The 21,142-nt window shown below is 38.2% G+C and overlaps 2 protein-coding genes across 3 annotated transcripts in view; one reads left to right on the top strand and one right to left on the bottom strand.

Annotated features, from left to right (window-relative positions):
* The window catches only part of LOC111446133 (kinesin-like protein KIN-14F), a 10,166-nt gene extending 294 nt beyond the window's left edge, over positions 1 to 9,872 (top strand). For both annotated transcript variants that reach the window (XM_023084804.1, XM_023084805.1), the window contains exons 2-18: positions 83 to 361; positions 1,331 to 1,494; positions 1,717 to 1,860; positions 1,945 to 2,289; positions 2,362 to 2,430; positions 2,505 to 2,720; positions 3,294 to 3,375; positions 3,458 to 3,553; positions 3,630 to 3,782; positions 3,856 to 3,962; positions 4,343 to 4,521; positions 5,192 to 5,356; positions 5,434 to 5,687; positions 5,758 to 5,921; positions 6,005 to 6,199; positions 7,199 to 7,650; positions 9,673 to 9,872. In XM_023084804.1, coding sequence (XP_022940572.1) covers positions 193 to 361; positions 1,331 to 1,494; positions 1,717 to 1,860; positions 1,945 to 2,289; positions 2,362 to 2,430; positions 2,505 to 2,720; positions 3,294 to 3,375; positions 3,458 to 3,553; positions 3,630 to 3,782; positions 3,856 to 3,962; positions 4,343 to 4,521; positions 5,192 to 5,356; positions 5,434 to 5,687; positions 5,758 to 5,921; positions 6,005 to 6,199; positions 7,199 to 7,650; positions 9,673 to 9,805 — 3,087 coding nt within the window. In that variant the 5' untranslated portion in view covers positions 83 to 192 and the 3' untranslated portion in view covers positions 9,806 to 9,872. The remainder of the gene's footprint in view (positions 1 to 82; positions 362 to 1,330; positions 1,495 to 1,716; positions 1,861 to 1,944; positions 2,290 to 2,361; positions 2,431 to 2,504; positions 2,721 to 3,293; positions 3,376 to 3,457; positions 3,554 to 3,629; positions 3,783 to 3,855; positions 3,963 to 4,342; positions 4,522 to 5,191; positions 5,357 to 5,433; positions 5,688 to 5,757; positions 5,922 to 6,004; positions 6,200 to 7,198; positions 7,651 to 9,672) is intronic.
* A 317-nt stretch (positions 9,873 to 10,189) lies between these two features.
* Positions 10,190 to 20,882, bottom strand: LOC111446136 (protein transport protein SFT2-like). The gene is made up of 4 exons (XM_023084810.1): positions 20,474 to 20,882; positions 10,761 to 11,028; positions 10,571 to 10,675; positions 10,190 to 10,477 (listed from the first exon to the last, which is right to left on the bottom strand). The coding sequence occupies exons 1-4, from the start codon at positions 20,680 to 20,682 to the stop codon at positions 10,367 to 10,369; spliced, it is 693 nt and encodes a 230-aa protein (XP_022940578.1). The 5' UTR covers positions 20,683 to 20,882; the 3' UTR covers positions 10,190 to 10,366.
* Positions 20,883 to 21,142: the final 260 nt, after the last annotated feature.

Below are 21,142 nucleotides of genomic sequence, written 5' to 3'. Positions count from 1 at the left end.
TTTTTTTTTTTTTTTTTTTTTTTTTTTTTTTTTTTTTTTTGTGAAGCGAATCGAGAATCGGCATTGTTTGTTTCTTTTTCAGATCGTGAGAACAGAGGAAAAATCGAATTGGAGTGTAAATCTTTTGTTTCTGTGCGTTGAAAAGAAAGAATTGGAGATTCTTGGAAGGAGAATCGAGTGTGATTCATCAAAATGCCGCAGGAATTCAGTTTTCGGAGTTCGATTTTGACGTCTCCGAACAAGAATATGAGAGGATTGAAGGCTCTGGTTCCGAATTGTAATGAGATTACTTCTAATTCCGCGATTTCTGAGGAAGTTATCAACGACGATGAATTGGCTCAGCGGAAAGCGGAAGAAGCTGGTAAGATTTAAATCCGTCGCACTCTTTTTTTCCGATCGCTTTTTGATTTTTCTCTATCGATGAGTTCATCTTTCTTCCGATTTCCCTCTCCTTTTTGTTTTTCATGTTTTTTGAAAATTCACGGAGTTTTCTCTATACACTCCACTTTATTGTATTTCTCTTCACACCCACACCCCTTTAAAATTCAAAGTCTCAATCTTAAAATCACGAAAGTACACTGCCCCAATTCAAAATTCCAAAATTTAAAACAATATATAAAAAATTCATATTATTTATTCTTAAATGCCTATTTTAGTGATGTGATTTTTTTTATAGTTTATTTAATTTTGGTCCAGAATTATAATTCTTTCTGGTTGACTTATGCTCACATTAATATTATAATTTAAGTTTTGTTATAATAATTTTTTTTTAAAAAAAGAATTGTTTGGTTTCTTCCTTCTATATATTTAGTTGGGAATATATATATATATATATATATATATAATATTTCCTTTATTTTTTTGCCATATTAAAAAAATTAGTTAATTTTGAGAATGTAATTCTTAAAACCTATGAAGTGAAATGAAGTAGGGCTAAAATGGTAATTTGACACTGCAACATCTTATTTTTATACCCATAAATAATAATTACATATTTATTTAAAAATAATAAATAATAATGACATGTTTCGGAGGGAGAGATAATGATAGTTCCACTAATTTAGGAAAAGGTGAACAAAACATTAAAGAAAAAAAAGAGAGAGAATCGAAGTGGTGGGAGTAATGTTGCAAATAAACCCAGAATTTCCCTTCAACTAATCCGGGCCATCTTCTAAAGAGATTGGTCCAAATTTTCAGCCCAAAGAAGAACATAATTCCTTTTTATTATTGATCTTTTTGAACACAACAATTATTTTTGAAAAGAGGAGGAGGAGCTCTGTAACAAACTTGTGTTTTGCTATTGCTATTTGTAATGGTGATGTATTTTCAGCGTTGAGGAGGAATCAAGCAGTAGAATGGCTACGCCAAATGGATCATGGAGCATTAGGAGTACTATCGAAGGAGCCCTCAGAAGAAGAGTTCTGTCTCGCTCTTCGCAATGGCCTTATCCTCTGCATCGTCCTCAACAAAGTAAACCCTGGTGTTGTTCCCAAGGTCCTAATATACTTCTTAATGTTATTGATTTCATTCTTCTTGTGAATAGTTAAAGTGGTGATGAAAAACCTAAGATACCCATTTGGTTGTAGGGAAGAACGAAACACCCTTCGTGTAAAACCTCTTCCTAGCAAACGCGTTTTAAAATTAAAAATTTTGAGGGAAAACCCAAAGAAGACAATATTTGCTAGCGATCTTGATGTTCTTATTTGTTTATAATAGGTAGTGGAGAGTCCAGTTCTGACAGTTCAATCAACCGAAGGAGCTGCTCAATCTGCAATCCAGTATTTTGAAAACATGAGAAACTTCTTGGAGGCAGTTAAAAACATGAAGCTCTTGACATTCGAAGCTTCCGACTTGGAAAAGGTTCTAACCCTCTTCCTTTATCTTCTCTTGGCTGCACATATTCACTGAAAATGTTCATGTTTTGATGGAATTTGATGCGTGCAGGGAGGTACTTCTAGTAAAGTTGTGGAGTGTATTCTTTGCTTGAAAGGATACTATGAGTGGAAACAAGCTGGTGGGATTGGCGTTTGGAGATATGGAGGAACTGTACGGATCACATCTCTTGCCAAAAGTTCACCATCCGTGACTGGAACTGAGAGTACAGACGAGTCGGATTCGTCTCGGTTCGAGCAGCTACTAGACTTCCTCCATCTTTCTAATGAAGTTTCAGTTGAAGAATCAAGAACTTGCAGTGCTCTTGCTTTTCTTTTTGATCGTTTTGGACTCAAACTTCTACAAGCTTACCTTAAAGAGACTAACGAAATTGAAGATTTCCCTTTAAATGCAATGGTAGGGTAAGGTTCTGCATCATATAGTTTACTTCTAAGTTTAAGCAATTGAAACTAACATTGAATCTGATAGGTAATTGATGCACTACTTAACAAGGTTGTCAAGGATTTCTCTGCACTGCTCATGTCTCAAGGCACTCAGGTATATGATGGAACATTCAACAAAATGCATTGTAGTTCTAAGAGTTCTTAAGTCTCATCTCTTGTTTTCTACAGCTTGGGCTCTTTCTGAAAAAGATGTTAAAAAGTGACTTAAGTTCATTATCGAAATCTGAATTCATAGAAGCAATTTCTCGATACATCAGTCAAAGAGCTAATATGGCATCAAGTGATATCTCCAAATTCTGTGTTTGTGGAGGAAAACGTGAGGTTATTCATAGGACTGCTTTTGGCCATGAAGAACAAGTTCGTGCTCAACAAAATCAAATTCAGGTTTTAATGCTTACTGTGTGTGTATATGTGTGTGTGTGATATCCCACATTGGTTGGGGAGGAGAACGAAACACCCTTTATAATGTTGTGGAAACCTTTCCCTAGCAGACACGTTTTAAGGCTTTGAGGGAAAGCCCGAAAGGGAAAGCCCAAAGAGGACAATATCTGTTAGTGGTGGGCTTGGGCCATTATAAATGGTATCAGAGCTAGACATCGGGTGATGTGCCAATGAGGAGGTTGTTCCCCGAGGAGGGGGGGGGGTGCTAGTAAGGATGCTGGACCTTGAAAGGGAGTGGATTTGGTGGGGGTCCCACATTGATTAGAGAAAGGAATGAGTGCTAACAAGGACGCTGGGCCCTAAAGGGGGGTGGATTGTGATATCCCACATTGGTTGGGGAGGAGAACGAAACACCCTTTGTAAGGGTGTGGAAACCTTTCCCTAGCAGACGCGTTTTAAAGCCTTGAGGGGAAGCCCAAAGAGGACAATATCTGCTAGCGGTGGGTCTGGGCTGTTACAATATATATGCGTTGTTTCGTGTAGATTTTTATTAGATTTGATTTGGTTGCTCTTCAGGAGCTAAACTCAGCATTTCAAGAAACCAAGCTTGAAGTTAAACACATACAGTCCCAATGGAATGAGGAAGTTGAAAGGCTTGGTGATATTTTTTTCTCCTATTCAATTGCTTCCTTTTGAGTTCGTATGAACTTAATATGCTTACATTCTGTTTATTTTCATAGAACATCATCTCAAGGGCCTTGAAATGGCTTCCTCTTCTTACCACAAGGTCTTGGAAGAGAATCGTATACTTTACAATCAAGTTCAAGACCTTAAAGGTAATTAACAATTTACTCCGTTCATATTATGAACATGTTCTTGCCGTGTCGATGTCCTAATTGTTTGTAAACATAGGAACAATAAGGGTATACTGTAGAGTGAGGCCTTTCTTGCCAGGACAAGCCAACCAGCATTCTACTGTTGACTATATTGGAGAAAATGGGAACATAATGATTGGAAGAAGAGTATTTTCCTTCAATAAAGTCTATGGAACTAATGTTACCCAAGGTATCAAATAGTTGAATCAAATACTAATAGTTGAATATTATCACTTAAGATAAGCGCTAACAAATTTTTGCAGGAGAAATATATATGGATACTCAACCATTGATCAGATCTGTTCTTGATGGTTTTAATGTATGCATCTTTGCATATGGACAAACGGGCTCGGGAAAGACATACACAATGGTAAACACTGACAAATTCTTTATCTCCTTGAAGACCGACAAGTTTTTGTTGGGATATGGAGCCTGATGCTTATTTATAATAAAGATCTAGTAGAGATATATAGGGTAGATATTTCGTAAAGATTTGGTAGAGATATATTTAGTAGATTAATATCTCGTAGGTGGTTAAATCTGTTGATATATACCCCATTAAGCAGTCTTTCAAAATGTACTTTCTTCATTTTCTGTATTTTCTCTTGGTGTACATATCTGAAGTCATCAATAAAACCTTTAGCCAATATTTCTCTTTAAATTTTCTCTTTCTTATTTTTTGTGTTCATCTTAATCGAGTGTGTGCGTTGTTGTATGACCCTAACAGTTTTTATGTTCATTTACTTGCAGAGTGGCCCAGATTTGATGAGTGAGGATACATGGGGTGTTAATTATCGAGCTCTCAATGACTTATTCCAAATATCAAATGCAAGATTGGATATGATAAAATATGAAGTTGGTGTTCAAATGATCGAAATATACAATGAGCAAGTGAGAGATTTGTTAGTCAGTGATGGCTCAAACAGAAGATATCCTTTTAAAACAACAGTTGCCGAGTAAATTTTGTGCATATGACCACGAGGATTGTTGGGAGGGAGTCCCATGTTGACTAACTTAGAGAATGATCATGGATGTATAAGTAAGGAATACATCTCCATTGGTATGAGGCCTTTTGGGGAAGCCTAAAGCAAAGCCATGAGAGCTTATGCTCAAAGTGGATAATACCATACCGTTGTGGAGGTTCGTGATTCCTAACATGGTATCAGAGTCATGCTCTTAATTTAGTCATGTTAATATAATCCTCAAGTGTCAAATAAAAAAGTTGTGAGCCTTGAAGGTGTAGTCAAAAGTGACTCAAGTGTCGAACAAAGGGTGTACTTTGTTTGAAGACTCCAGAGGAGTCGAGTCTCGATTAAGGGGGGGCTGTGCTTGAGGGCTCCATAGGCCTCAGGAGAGGCTCTATAGCGTACTTTGTTCGAGGGGAGAATTGTTGGGAGGGAGTCCCACATTGGCTAATTTAGGGAATGATTATGAGTTTATAAGTAAGGAATACATCCCTATTGGTACGAGACCTTTTGGGAAAGCCACAAACCAAGCCATGAGAGCTTATGCTCAAAATGGACAATATCATACCATTGTGGAGAGTCGTTATTACTAACACACCTCTATGATTATATTCGTTTTCTTAACAGCTTGAACGTTAGATATACGAAACAACTCTCAACTAAGTGGCCTTAATGTACCTGATGCAAGCTGGGTTCCTGTGACATGCACTCAAGATGTTCTTCATTTGATGAACATTGGCCACAATAATCGAGCTATCGGTGCTACGGCGTTAAACGAGCGAAGTAGTCGTTCACATAGGTAGAAGCTTTTCTCTTCTTGATTTAATCCTACAAAACTGGACGCTGTCTAAATGTTTATGCATGATCTTGTTGTAGTGTTTTAATAGTTCATCTTCTTGGAAAAGATTTGGTGTCTGGATCCATCATTAGGGGGTGTCTTCATCTAGTTGATCTAGCTGGTAGTGAAAGAGTGGACAAATCTGAAGCTGTTGGTGACAGATTAAAGGAAGCACAACATATAAACAAATCCCTGTCTGCACTTGGAGATGTGATATCTGCTCTTGCACAAAAGAGTGCTCATATCCCTTACAGAAATAGCAAACTTACTCAACTCCTTCAAGATTCTTTAGGTAACCTTTCTCTTTCTTGCCTTTTTCTTGGCTAGTTTATAATATGTGCTACATTTTCCTTGAAGAACAGGTGGACAAGCTAAGACATTGATGTTTGTACATATAAATTCCGAGGCCGATGCACTCGGAGAGACGATTAGCACGCTTAAGTTTGCTGAGAGAGTTGCCTCCATTGAATTAGGTGCAGCTCGTTGTAACAAAGAAAACAGTCAAATCCGAGAGCTTAAAGACGAGGTTCGTTCTGTATGCGTTACTGTTTACCATTGTGTACGAGAGTGTCCTACCAACCAAACTTTGTGCTTCATATTTTTGTTTAGATATCGAATCTTAAATCAGCTTTAGAGAGGAAGGATACAGAGCTTGAACAGCTAAAGGGTGGCAATGCTCGAGCTCTTGGACACAATCAGAAGCCAAGAACTGCCTCGCCCTTTCGTGTTCTAAGACATGGTACTAATGGAGGTGCTAAGCCTGAACATAGTCAACGGCCTCTGGATGATACTAAAACTTTGAAGGTAAGCAAATGTCTTCGATCGTTCTTTTGTTAAAATATCATCACTAGTCCAATAGAGTCCAGCCCAGTAATTATACGAGCCTATTGTTTATTTATTTTAGGAAAATGATTTAAGTATTTTAGGAAAGATTTAGATATTTTAGAAATAAATTGTTTAGCCTCTACTGTAAATACCCCTCCACCCTACCTAGGTTTTCATCCCAAGACATACAAAGCACGTGGACACCCCTAGGCTCTGCTCTCGCTTGCTTTCATGTACACGTCTTACCTCTTCCCTACAACCCATAACATACCCTGCTTTCTATGCCATGCTTCTGTAGCTGTCCTTCCTTTCCTCATTGCCACTGGACTTGAGTAAAAAACTAGATTTTCGAACCTTTCTTTCCCACCCCATTCAATGGAGGGCTGTAACTGAAGCAAACACTTGGCTTTAGAGTCCTATCACGTAAGGGAGAAGAAAACTGAACGTGTGAAGCGGGGGGTTAGAAGGAAACTTCTCCCCTTGTCTGTCATCTGTGATCAATGCACTCAATTTATCTTGATTTGGGTAGTCACGGGCTCTTTGAGGTCCTCCACAAATGAAACAACCACAACCCTTCTTTGTTAGGTTTACCGTGCAGTAGTTTCTACATAGTGTTTCTCGATTGGTCTTAATAAAGAGTGCGAGTCTTTCCCACAAAGAGTTGTGTTCAACAATTTAGTATCAGAGCCAGACACCGAGCGGTGTGCCAACGAGAACGTTGGGCCCCTAAGGGGGGTGGATTGTGAGAGATCCCACGTTGGTTGGAGAGGGGAATGAATGTGGAAACCTCCATCCCTAGTAGACGCGTTTTAAAACTTTTTGGGGAAGCCCAAAGCAAAGCCATGAGAGCTTATGCTCAAAGTGGATAATATCATACCATCGTGGAGAGTCGTAATTCCTAACACGTGGTTAGTTCCAAAACCGAGACAAAACTAACCTATTTTGTTATATGTTTTGACAACATTTGGATGATATCAGGCTAGAAGCTGCTCTTCAGGAAAGCAAAGAAGGTCAAGATTTCCCTCAACATTGACAGAGAAAGATGCAATAAAAATGAGATTGTTAGGTGAAGAGAGATCAACAACAAGTTCAAGCTCTGGAAATCCAAGGTCACCATCTCCACCAGTTAGGAGATCAATATCAACAGATAGAGGTGCCCTTTTAAGAAGCAAGGTTAAGACAGAGACGAACGAGAACCAACCAATAGCAAAGCCTTCATCATTTCTTGATATCCAAAAAGCAGCAATGGGCTCAACAAAGAAGAAGCAACTAGTTTGCCAAGAAAAAAATGAGCAAGATTCAAGAAAGAGTGACTTCTCTGAGATGGAGAATGACCAGTTTCTTGGGGGAATGCCTCTTGGTGGTGCTTTGAAGGTGAAAAAAGTTTGTCACAACTTCCCGAGGAACTCTCAGAATCTGGAACCACCAAGGTAAACTTAGTTACAACGTTACTTTTGATTCCATGTTAAATTAAATCTAAAAGTTTAATGGAGATCCCACGGGAGGAGAACGAAACACCCTTTATAAGGGTGTGGAAACCTCTCCTGTGTTTTGAAAACTTTAAGGAGAACCGAGAAAGGAAAAGTCTAAAGAGGACAATATCTGTTTGCGGTGGGCTTGGACTGTTATATTTAACCTGATGGATTATAATAAATTTAATTATATCAACACTTTAGTACTCCCCTCGTTAGCTGTAACGGCCTAGATCCACCGCTAGCCGATATTGTCCTCTTTGGGCTTTCCCTTTCGGGCTTCCCCTTAGGGCTTTAAAACGCGTCTGCTAGGGGAAGATTTCCACACCCTTATAAATGGTGGTTTGTTCTCCTCCCCAACCAAGGTGGGACATCACAATCCACCCCCTTTCAAGGCCTAGCGTCCTCGCTGGCACTCTTTCCTTCCTCCAATCGATGTGGGACTGCCCCCAAATCCACCCCCCTTTGGGACCCAGCATCCTTACTGGCATACCGCCTCGTGTCTACCCCACTTCGGGGAACAGCGAGAATGCTGGCTCATCGTCCGATGTCTGGCTCTGATACCATTTGTAACGACCCAGATCTATCGCTAGCAGATATTTTCCTCTTTGGACTTTTCCTCAAGGCTTCAAAACGCGTCTGCTAGGAGAAGGTTTCCACACCCTTAAATAGTGGTTTGTTCTTCTCCCCAACCAATGTGAGACATCACAATAGCCGGCTTAGAAATCTATAGAAGGTCAAACAAATGGAAATCAATTTAGTTGAGAAGAAAATGACACTAGAGGAGCTTGAACACACATGCCGTGCTTTACGGTGTCAAAACACCACTAAACCTAAAATCTTAAGCGAATAGGTTATGGTTGTTTTAGTTTTAACAATACTTTAACGATATATAAATAATTACTATCCTCTGACCTTAAGGTTAAGATCTTAGGTTTAGCACGGGTTAATTAGCAAGGGTTGTTAGAAATTACGGATCTCCACAATGGTATGATATTGTCTACTTTGAGCATAAGCTTTCATGGTTTTGCTTTTGCTTTCCCCAAAAGGCCTCATAGCAATAGAGATGTATTCTTACTTATAAATCCATGATCATTCCCTTAATTAGCGAATGTAAGACTCCCTCCTCAACAATTCTCAACAATCCTCCCCTTGAACAAAGTACACCATAGAGCCTCTCTTGAGGCTTATGGAGCCTTCGAACAACCTCCTCTTAATTGAGGCTCGATTCCTTCTCTGGAGCCCTCGAACAAAGTACACTATTTGTTCGACACTTGAGTCACTTTTAACTACACCTTCGAGGCTTACAACTTTTTTGTTTGACACTTGAGCATTCTATTGACATGGCTAAGTTAAGGGCATGACTCTGATACCATTTGTAACCGCCCAAGTCCACTGCTAGTAGATATTGTCATTCTTTAATTTTCCCTCCGGACTTTCCCTTAAGGTTTTTAAAACGTGTCTGCTAGGGAAAGTTTTTAAAAAATTCTTCATTCCCTTCTCTTCTCTAACCAACGTGGGATCTCACAATGCACTCTCTTTGAGGCCCAACGTTCTTGTTGACACTCGTTCCTCTTTCTAATCGATTTGAGATCTCACAATCCACCCCCCTTCAGGGCCCAGCGTCCTCGCTAACACACTGTTCAGTGTCTGGCTTTGATACCATGTTAGGAATCACGGACCTCTATAATGGTATGATATTGTTCACTTTGAGCATAAATTTTCATAGCTTTGCTTTTGGTTTCCCAAAAGGTCTCATATCAATAGAGATGTATTCATTATAAACCCATGATCATTCCCTTAATTAGTCAACGTGGGACGTTCTCCCAACAATCCTCAACAAGGATTTCTAAGCCAAAGTAATGTACGAGCCTACACCTGGAAGAAATATAAATTAATTATTAAATTAACAGAGATTTTGCCGAGAAATGATGTTCTCTATTTATTAACAGAGATTTTGTGGTTTATATTATGGAACAGAGTACAAGTTGGGGCTGTTGAAACTTTGCTAAGAACAAGTAGAGTTGAGAATGGGAGTCGCAATCAAAACAAAGTCCGCAATGGATCAATGCCTGAATTTGGAAGAAGCAGATCTACAACTCGCAGGGAGTGAACACTGAAAATAACTTACCTTAACACTCCAATGAATATTAATTAAATCTCCCTTGTATGGCCTAAATTTTTTTCGGTTTCAATTTAGATTGAATTAAATATTTAAAAAAAATAAAAATTTGATTCGATTTTTGAATTGACATCTTTTTATTGGGTCATCTCGACCAACCCAAAAATAGGATTATAATCCAATACTATCATTTAAAAAAAAATGTTTGTAATTGATATAAGTAATGTATTAGGATCTATAAATGTTTAATGTTTGAATTTAACGAGATATGAGATTTTAATTATTAATGTGCAATCGAATATCATTTTTAAAAATAATTACTAATTTCTCTCTCTCCACAGTTTCTGAGAAGCGCAGTCAATATGATAATGGAGATGAAACAATCAGAAAACAACACAGAAAAATGGTGCCTGCTGCTAATATTTTTGGTTTCTACATACACCAACATGTTATGCATCATTTCCAACCAAAATTAACTCACATTAACATGGATCTCTCTAATCAGTAGAGAAATGTGCAGTGTGCCTAGCATAAGCCATATGACTGTCGAGATCACCTACCGAAACATCTCATTACCGACGACGTAAGAGCAGACGTCAGAAACTTCATCCCAGTAGACCCGCCAGGAAAATAGGAAACAGCGTAGTATGCAAGTGCGAGAACCTGGAGGAACCAAAACGTTTCAATTCGGACCGATACGAAATGGAACAATAGATGCATTATGGGTATTAAAATTTTGAAGAATGATGAAGATACCTGTAATACAGAGAAGAACACTGAGAGAACGTAGCTGTGAAGCCCCATGGAAACATATAAAGTGCCCAACATACTACCAATAAAGATCGCGGTAAAAGGAAGTCTCTGAATCATGAAGCGAAGTAACAAATCAGCTAAAATAATGGGAGGGTGGCGGTAAAAAATGTATTTACATTTAGGGAAAAGTTACCTCTTTAGAGAACATATGAGCAAGCTGATTCTGTGGACCCTTAAGTGCAAAGAAGGATCCAATGATGAAGCAGCAGCCAAGAGTAAAGCAGATGGCGAACTTTTGAGGCATAATTACCATGACAGGGAGGAACATGGTGAACGCAATGAAGATAAAGAAAACTCCAGTTGCTAGAAACAAACCAAAATACATCAGGGCTTTTCCTGAGGGAACGTTACTAGTGGCCGACTGGAAGTTTCCGGGAAGTTCTCTCACTCCTTTCGAAACCCTATAGAAGGATCAAATCACGAAATAATCAGAAAATTATATGAAAGATATGAATAAATGCGCTTACGAAAGAAATGGTTGACGAGAGTTCCTCGAATGGTTTTATGAAAATCCTGAGATATCAGGCAAAACTGAGGCGTTGTAAAGGATACTATCGTTGAACTTGGAAGTAGTCCTTTGGGAAGAAACCCCAAATTATCTTGGATGTGACATAGAATGTGAGATCCCACATCGATTGGAGAAGGAAATGAGTGCCAGCGAGGACGTTTGGCCCCGAAGGGGTGGATTGTGAGATCCCACATCAGTTGGGGAGGAGAACAAAACATTATTTATAAAGGTGCGGAAACTTTTTCTTAGCAGACACGTTTTAAAAACCTTGAGGGGAAGCCTGAAAGGGAAAGCCCAAATAGGATAATATTTGTAACATAGAAGCTTGAAATGTTGCCTTAAACACATTTAGTGCTTCTGCTGGTTCTACTTTTCTTTGGAATGAAGTGAATCTAAAAGTCATGAAGGCTATGAAGTAAGACTTTTATACGCTATACAATTTAAGCTCGCTGATGATAATTCTTATCTGTGAGCTCAAGTAGATATTGTCCTCTTTGGGGTTTCCCTTCTGGGCTTCCCCTCAAGGTTCCAAAACGCGTCGAGAGGATTCCACATTCTTATAAAGAATGTTTCGTTCCCCTCTCCAACCGACGTGGGATCTCACACTATGAATTAGAAGTGCCTTCGTTGGTTGGAAAACTTTCAATATTCTAAAACTAGCAGACTTCCGAGGGCAACACCCAGCCATTTTTCGATTATATCGAAAACCAGTTCGATCACTTGGAGCCTGAGCCCTATTGAATCTCAATATCTATAGTTAAAAGCACCTCGCATTCCCTTATATGATTTTTGGTGGAAGAGCTGGAATGCTCAAGGATGGCCTAAGGAGATGAAAAGGAGTAAGGACAAAATGTGCACGGATTATTTAACAAAAGCAGGGTCTTGTCCGCTTTTGTTTTTGTAACACCCGCTCATCGGCAATTCGATTTACAGGAGTTAGCACTGACATCAATAATTTACTCCAAAAACCAGTCATAGAACCAAAACATTTTCGTATATAACATGTAAAACCAGAATATTTTACCACTAAAAAATAACTAAAGTAATTTTTCAACAACGAAAACATATATAGACAAAACAAACTCAGAAATGAACTCCCGGTAGTCCCTAGTCCGCTGGTCATCCTTGGTTAGCCTACATCATCTATATCGAGAAAGAAAAGTTAAAATAATTTTGATGAGTAATTAATTTACTCCGTAAGTAGCTAACTTGTCTTTCACAAGTTTATACTGATCTTTCCAACTGTTTTAAAGTTTTATTCTATCATTAATTCCTAGTTTCTCTTATTAAGATCATTTGTTCTTTAATACGGTATTTCAGCTACCTCTAGCTTAGATTACTGATTCTCTATATGTTTATTTAAAATTTTTGGACTCGTATGTAAAACTCGCTCTCAGTCAAATACGGCCCGTCAACCAATTTCTCTGGCGGTCTGTAACATCATATATTCCAACAGTCAGGAATACTCATTGTTCCTAACTTAGCACACAGGACGTTGGTAAGAAACTCCGTGGGAATTAGTAGACTATAGATAATGTCTCCAAATCTTTAGAGAAAATACCACAAGAGCTCACCTAAATCATGAGTTGGATAGTTGCGTTCATAATCTTTCAACTGACAAGAGGCATAAGCAATAGCTTTCCCGTTCTGCATAAATACGCAAACCAACCCAACCCATTTTTAGAGGCATCACTATAAATTACCAGATTCTTAGTATCGAAGCACTAGTGATGATGCCGGTCTTTCCTTGAGTTCCTGAAAACTCCTTTTAGAAGCTTGACTCCACTCAAATTTCTTCCATTTTCTAGTTAATTGAGTCAAAGGCGCGAAAATTATTCGCCTGTAATATCCTGGATAACTATAGTTGATCGAGCCTAACCTATAACTACCTCCACCTTTACTGGATCAACACCTATGTCATCCTTAGATACCACATGGCCAAGGAATACCACCCTTTGAAGCCAAAACTCACATTTTGAGAATTTGGCAAATAGCTTATGTTCGTGTAATACCAGCAAGACTTTCCTCAAATGCTTTGCGTGCTCATAATCTGTCTTGAAATAAACCAAGATATCATCAATGAACACAATCACAAAAGAATCCAGGAAATCTTGGAATACTCTATTCATTAATTCTATAAACACAGCAGGGGTGTTAGTCAAATCAAAGAACATCACAACAAACTCATAGTGCCCACAATGAGTACGAAAAGCTGTCTTCGGCATGTCCTCTTCTTTGACTCTTATTTGATGATAACCAGAACGAACATCAATCTTCGAAAATACTGTTGCCTCTTGAAGTTGATCAAACAAGTCATCCATTCGTAGCAACGAATACTTATTTTACTCTCTATAATCAATATAGAGACATAGTGTACCGTCTTTCTTCTTCACAAATAACATTGGAGCTCCCCATGGTGACACACTGAGCCGTATGAACCTTTGGTTCAACAACTCTTGTAATTGCAGCTTTAATTCTTTCAATTCTGTAGGAGCCATCCTGTAAGGAGCTTTAGAAATAGGTGTCGTTCCTGGTTTCAGTTCAATGCCAAAATTGACTTCCCGTTCTGGTGGCAACTAAGGTAATTCATCAGGGAAGACATCTAGAAACTCATTCACCATAGGTACAACTGATACATCTGTATCAACTCGTCTGACTTCTGCAACACTAGCCAGGAACGCCACAGCACTATGAGTAATCAACTTCTTGATTTTTAAAGCAGTTATCGTTTTGGGAATACTTCCCAGCTTTCTACCCTAAAACCGAAAGCTTTTTCCCATCGGAGATTGGAATACTATCTCTTTCTTGTAAGAATCAATACTGACATGATGAGCAGATAGTCAATCCATGCCCAACATAACATCATGATCATACCTATCTAGCACCATTAATAACATATCTAATGGTTAGCCAAATACTATCACTTTATCAAATTTCACATTTTCACAAGTCATCAGTATGACTCCTGAAGGTGTAGAAACTAACAACTCATAGCCTAGAGGTTTTACCTCAAGTCGAGCTTGACGAACAAATGATTAGTGATATAAAAGAATGTGTTGAGCCAGAATCAAGTACAGTATATGCACGCTAACCACAAACAGATAAAGTACCTGTCACCACAGTGCTAGCATCCTCCACTGCCTTGCTCGTCGTGGTGAAGGCTTTACCTCGAGCCTTGATCTATCCTCCAGCGCTCGACTGACCACCTCCTCCTGGAGCGGGCCTTTCAGTGCGTACCACATTACGATTCCTTGCACTACGACACATTCTGGCTAGATGGTTACCCTTGCCACAATTATAACAGGTCTTGTTTGTAGCAATACAGGGTCCCTCGTGCATCAACCCACATTTACCACAAACTTCCTTCCCATCACCTGTAGAAGGCCAACGATCAACTCGTCGCTGTGCTGTCTGTTGTTACAATCCTAAGGACGTCTAAGTAAATTTCGCTTACCACTTGATCGTGCTTGACTGCTGGAGCCCTGATCACTCCTTGGTAGTTTAATAGTAACATTGTAAGCGGTGACGAAATCTTAGGATTCATGAGCAGATACTGATCCCTGTATCTCAGGCCTTAAACCCTGAATAAAGAAATCTGTCTTCTCTTCCTCAGTTGCAACCATGTGAGGAGCAAATTTGGATAACCGAGTGAACTCCATCTCATACTCCTCCACTAACCTGTTACCCTACTTCAATTGCATAAAGGCTGTTCGATTTCGAGGTCTTGCTAGGGCATAATAATACTTCCTCACAGAATTCATGTTTAAACGTCGACCACGAAATCGAGACTCCACTAGCCTCCATCTTTAGCTTTTTTATTTTCCACAAAAAATGAGTAGATCTCTCTAACATGTATGTGACACACAACACTTTATGACTTTCTAGAAAGTTGAAGAATGTAAATTTTGTTTCAATACATTTCAGCCACCACTCAGCTGCCTAAGAGTCAGTCACCCTTCCTGCAAAAGTTGGTGGGGCAAGTTTCGTAAAATCTTGTATATACCCACTCTCCTCCGTCACACAACTTCAGACTTGTGAAAATGTAAAATTTGATAGAGTGATGGTATATGGCCAACCATTAGATATTTTATTAATGGTGCTAGATATGTACAATCACAATGTTATTTTGGACATGGATTGATTATCTGTTCATCATGCCAGCATTGATTGTTACAAGAAAGAAATAGTATTTCAACCTCCAATGGAAAAAAGCTTTCGGTTTCAAGGTATGAAGCCGAGAAGTATTCCCAAGACGATAACTACTTTAAAGGCCAGGAAGTTGATTACTCATGGTGTTGTGGCGTTCCTGGCTAGTTTTGTAGAAATCAGACGAGTTGATACAGATATATCAGTTTTTTTGGATGTCTTTCCTGATGAATTACCTCGATTGCCACCAGAGCAGGAAGTCAATTTTGGCATTGAACTGGAACCAAAAACAACACCTATTTCTAAAGCTCCTTACAGGATGGCTCCTACAGAATCTTATTGAACCAGGGGTTCAAACGACCCAGTGTGTCACCATGGGAAGCTCCAGTGTTGTTTGTGAAGAAGAAAGATGGTACACTGCGTCTCTGTATTGATTATAGAGAGTTGAACAAAATGAAAATTAAAAATGAGTATCTGTTGCCACGAATTGATGACTTGTTTGATCAGCTTCAAGGGGCAGCAGTATTTTTGAAGATTGATCTTCATTCTGGTTATCATCAGATAAGAGTCAAAGAAGAGGACATATCGAAGACAACTTTTTGTACTCGGGGACACTATGAGTTTGTTGTGATGTCCTTTGGTGTAACTAACGCCCCTGCTGTGTTTATGGAGCTGATGAATCGAGTATTCTAAGATTTTCTGAATTCTTTTATGATTGTGTTCATTGATGATATCTTGATTTATTCCAAGACACACGAACATGTAGAGGATTTGAGGAAAGTCTTGCTGGTATTACGCGAACATAAATTATTTGCCAAATTCTCGAAATGTGAGTTTTGGCCTCAAAAGGTGGTATTCCTTGGTCTGTCGTGTGGTATCCAAGGATGACATAGTTGTTGATCCAGCAAAGGTGAAGGCAATTATAGGTTGGGCTCGACCAACTACAGTTACTGAGGTGAGAAGTTTACTGGGTTTAGCAGGATATTACAAGCGATTTATTAAAGACTTCGCAAAAATTGTAGCGCCTTTGACTCAATTAACTAGAAAAGGGAAGACATTTAAGTGGAGTCGAGCTTGTGAGAGGAGTTTTTAGGAACTCAAGGAAAGACTAGCATCAGCACCCGTGCTTACTGTACCTGATAGTACTGGAGATCTGATAATCTATAGTGATGTCTCTAAAAATGGGTTGGGTTGCGTACTTATGCAGAACAGGAGAGTTATTGCTTATGCCTCTTGACAGTTGAAAAATTATGAATGCAACTATCCAAGTCATGATTTAAAGTTAGCTGTTGTGGTATTTGCTCTAAAGATTTGGATAAATTATCTATATGGTGAAAAGATACATGTATATACAGATCACAAAAGTCTCAAATATCTGTTTACACAGGAGGAGCTAAATATAAGACAGCGCCGATGGTTGGAGTTAGTGAAGGATCATGATATGCAGATCCTTCATCACCTTGGCAAAGCTAATCTAGTAGCTGATGCTTTGAGTCGTAAAACAACTCACTCATCTGCAATGTTGACGAGGCAAACCAACATTCAGATGGAGTTTGAACGATCTCAGATAGTTGTTTTAGTTAGGGAAGCGACAACTCAGTTAGCTTTTATGACTATCTGCCCGACATTGCAGCAACAAATTATTCAAGGTCAACAGAAGGACCCTTATTTTGCAAAAGTCATGGAGCAACTTGAGACTGAACAAGTCAAAAATTTCTTGATGACAGGTGATGGATGTTTGAAGGGGCAGAATCGAACTTGTGTACCTAACAATGTAAAGATCAAGAGGAAGATTCTATCTGAGGCACATGAGTCACTCTATACTGTACATCCAGGTGCCACGAAGATGTATCAGGATTTGAAGACATGCTTTTCGTGGCCTGGAACGAGTTGTTGAACATTATAAATATGTGGATGCATGCAATAGAATGTGAGCATGCTATATGTGTATACATTGATAGAAAAGTTATGACTACAGGATATGCTTATAGTTGTTGAGTCCTGATCTATTTTTATAAGTATTGTAGTCTACTAATTCCAGCGGAGTTCCTAACCAACACGTTGTGTGTTAAATTAAGAACAACGAGTATTCCTGACCGTTGGTATGTATGATGTTACAGGCCACCAGAGAAATTAGTAAATGAGTCGTATTTGACCGAGAATGAGTCTTACATACGAGTCCAAAAATTCTAAATAAGCATATAGAAAGTCAGTAACGTAAGCTAGAGGTAGCTGAAATACCTTATTAGCGAACAAATGATCCTAATGAAAGAAGCTAGGAATCAATGGTGAATAAAACTTAAAAACAGCAGGAAAGATAAGTAAGAAACTTGTGAATGACAAGTTAGCAACTTATCGAGTAAATTAATTACTCATCAAAATTATTTTAACTTTTCTTTCCAAGTATAGATGATGTAGACCAACCGAGGACGAGACCAGCGAGCTAGAGACTACAAGGAATCCATTTCTAAGTCTGTTTTATGTACATGTGCTTTCGCTGTTGAAAACTTACTTTGGTTATTTTTGTGTTGTAACAAGTACTGGATTTACATGTTTTACTTGTTATGTACGAAAATGTTTTGGTTTTTTATGACTGGTTTTCGAAGTAAATGGTCTATGTCAGTGGTAACTCTGGTGAATCGAGCTGTCTATGAGCCGGTGTTACATTTTATTTGCTTTCAATCTTTTACCTTTCCTAAAGATATGATTAATATCCGTCAAGGGTCATGTTCTGTCTCATTCAATATTATCTCTTGGTTAACTCAATCTAGTTTTTATTTCAATTCCAGAGTCTTCAAAGACTTCCAATACGTATTCGAAGGCAAGTTTTCAAAGCAAATCTTCTACTTGAAAGAAAATCTCAAGCATCCTTGTAACCACCATCAAGTTCTTCTATCAATACAATCTTTCGATCCTAATTCTCTTAATCCGCATTCGATAGACAGATTGTTTGAACTTCGAGCAATTGGTATTAGAGTCAAGTTATCAACAAAGTATCCATTCGATTTTGAGACTAGATCCTCTAATCAATCTCTTTGTTTTAAAATTATTGATACCATCACATTCTACAAATTTCATCTTTTAGTTCTTATCAATTGTTGTCGGGTGTGTTTGCTCCTTTGTCACCAAGGGTTGTGAGTGGCCAAAAGATGATTCCAAACATCCTCTAACCACTTCTCCCTCCCCTAAAATGCTCTAGTTTCTCCTTAACTGGATATGGCCACATTAGATGGAAGAAAGTAACCTCCAACAGCAATTTATCTTTCTCTTAAAAGAGTGGGTGAATTAAGATCTCGTCAAACATATGACGCAACCTTAGCGACGCTGAAACAACTTGAGAAGACTTCAAAATCTTCCTAGAATCAATCTAGCAAACTGGCACCACCAATATGACATGATTATAATCTTTGAGGTCATCCCTTCAAATGGTACACCATGAGGGTAAGAAACCACTAAGGATGGCCTCTGAATGAATGCACGGTGCTAGTCCTACATCTAGAAACCAACCAAGCAAAAAAGTTTATTTTCTTTTGAATTTTAACTTCCCCAAATTTCACAAGAAAGAGGATGGTGAACAGGAGATAATACCAGTCAAGAAATGAGAGACTTGCAAGAAAAATGCATAATGAACCTCAAGACCCCATGCCTATGATTCGAAATCCAGATTTGGACCTAATGATCCCGGCATTCCCCTATGACATGATCACATTACTTACTTCTCGCTCCTAAGACGGAAGACTATCTCCACATACCAATACAGGTCATTTCAGCCTGTTTTTTCTTCACTCACATGCTTCCTCAGAAAATTCCTAGGAGGTCACCCAATATAAGATAGATTCAAGCAAAGCACGATTAACTTTGGAGTTCTTTGACCTACCAAAAAGGAAGATGCACTTTGTTGGTATAGGTAGTAACTTTCAATTCTTATAAGTCATTCTAAGTCATCCTATCCTTAGGATCACTCACATTCGGATGTGTTCTCAGTTCATCCATGTATCCCTTCTTTACTCGGATGTAACACGACCCATTGTCCAAATTGGTCTAGTGAACCATAATAAAGAAACACAAAGTGTGAAACTAACTAGCAGTTTCCTTTCTATGATGCAATGATAATAAAAGGATAATTCACTGAATGCAGATTATAAAACCAAGAAAAAGAAGAGCAAATCAGACTGCGATCAAGCCAATGGCAATGATCTTCACAAAATCTAACTCAGATGTCATCCTTAACCCTGTGGTGAATAAAATTTAAAACAAAGTCATCTTGTAAATTGGTTAGCCATTTCAATTTCCACAAATAAAGCGGGATGTTGGAAAATCTACAGAGTAGAAATAAGGATTTGGTGTCAAAATGGATATGGAGTTTCCCAAAAGACAGATTTATGGCATTACATGATAGCCACTCAGGAAGCCTGGTCTCACTCCTTCACGACCAACATTATCCCAAAAAAAAAAGCCTAAACATTCGAGGGGCTAACGTTAAAAACTTGGAAAACGGAAAATTTTCTACATTTTCCCCTAAAGCTCTTAATGCTTACCATGAAGCCCTTAGAAAAATTCATTCTAGCCTCAAGGTTGCTATAATCTAAGGATTTTCATGGTGCAAATGATTTTATAAACTTTGATAAAATCAGAATGAAAACAAAACTAGTAATAATAAAAGAGATCCAATAACATAACATAATAAAAAAAACACAAGAAAACGAGAACTTCATTCTTTCCCATATGGAAGCCTTCAAAAAGACTGAACTCCTTTTAACCCAAAAATCTAAACAAGAATGGAAGGATCCAAAGACATTGAAATCAAGACCTTCAAACTTGTGCAAACTATACTCTCCTGGGCTAAGGAGAATTTGATTTCATGCTGTTTGGGAACCTCTAGTCACATTCTTTGTTTCTTCAGATCCCTTGTTAACTCTCTAATACCCAAATGGCAGTTCAGATGCAGGATCTCCGAGATTCTTAAATGAAACTCTTAATCATTCAAATGATAATACAACGCAAATCAAGATTCCGAAGGATAATGGTAAAACACTTCCCACACATCCTCATACCCAGCCAACCAAATCATGTCATTTCACAACCTTAAGAGAGAACGTAACAGCCATAGCCAAGTACCAAAATTACAGTAAAAATATACAAAATTCAATACAACATACATCGCTAAGATGCATATAGGATCAGAGACTTACACACTGAAAGTTCCTGAAACGGTTTCATTGGCAGACCTAACAGCACTTTCGAGATCGAATCCGATTCCCAAATTGGAGCTGCTATCCTCAGAAGCTTGTGATTCTGCGTACGAATTCCAATCAGCCAGCAACGAAGAGGACGATTTGAGTTGATTATCACTCCCACTATTACCCCCTTGCGTGAACCATCCCTGCGCCGCTTTCTGCATCGTTTTCTCAGTTCACAAACAGCCCTTTCCAAATCAAAACAAAAAATAATCGAAAAAAGTTGCAGATTTGCTTTCGATTTGGGAAGTTGATATTGGATTGAGGAATCGATATCGCTGGGAGAACGCGAACGATTTTCGCTTGTTTTTTCTCGAAGGCAATAGTAAAGAAGAAGCCTTGGAAACGAAGAGAAACCAGCAACAGCCCAAAATTGATTTACAAAAGTTTATGAGAAAAAAAAAATTAAAAATTAAAAATTTATTTTCGGTAAGAATATTTTTAAATATTTTTAAATTTAAATATTATAAAACTTTTGAAAGTATTTTTTAAACAAAATGTCATTTATTCGTAAATATCGAATTTAAATTTATTATAATTTCATTCAAAAATTTTATTTTAGTCAGCGGTAGTTTTTTTTTTTTTTTTTTTTTTTTTTTTTTTTTTTTTTTTTTTTTTTTTTTT

This window comes from Cucurbita moschata, unplaced genomic scaffold (genome assembly GCF_002738365.1).
Source record: "Cucurbita moschata cultivar Rifu unplaced genomic scaffold, Cmos_1.0 Cmo_Scf00008, whole genome shotgun sequence".
Classification (NCBI taxonomy): Eukaryota; Viridiplantae; Streptophyta; class Magnoliopsida; order Cucurbitales; family Cucurbitaceae; genus Cucurbita; species Cucurbita moschata.
This window is presented reverse-complemented; position numbering and strand designations above follow the sequence as displayed.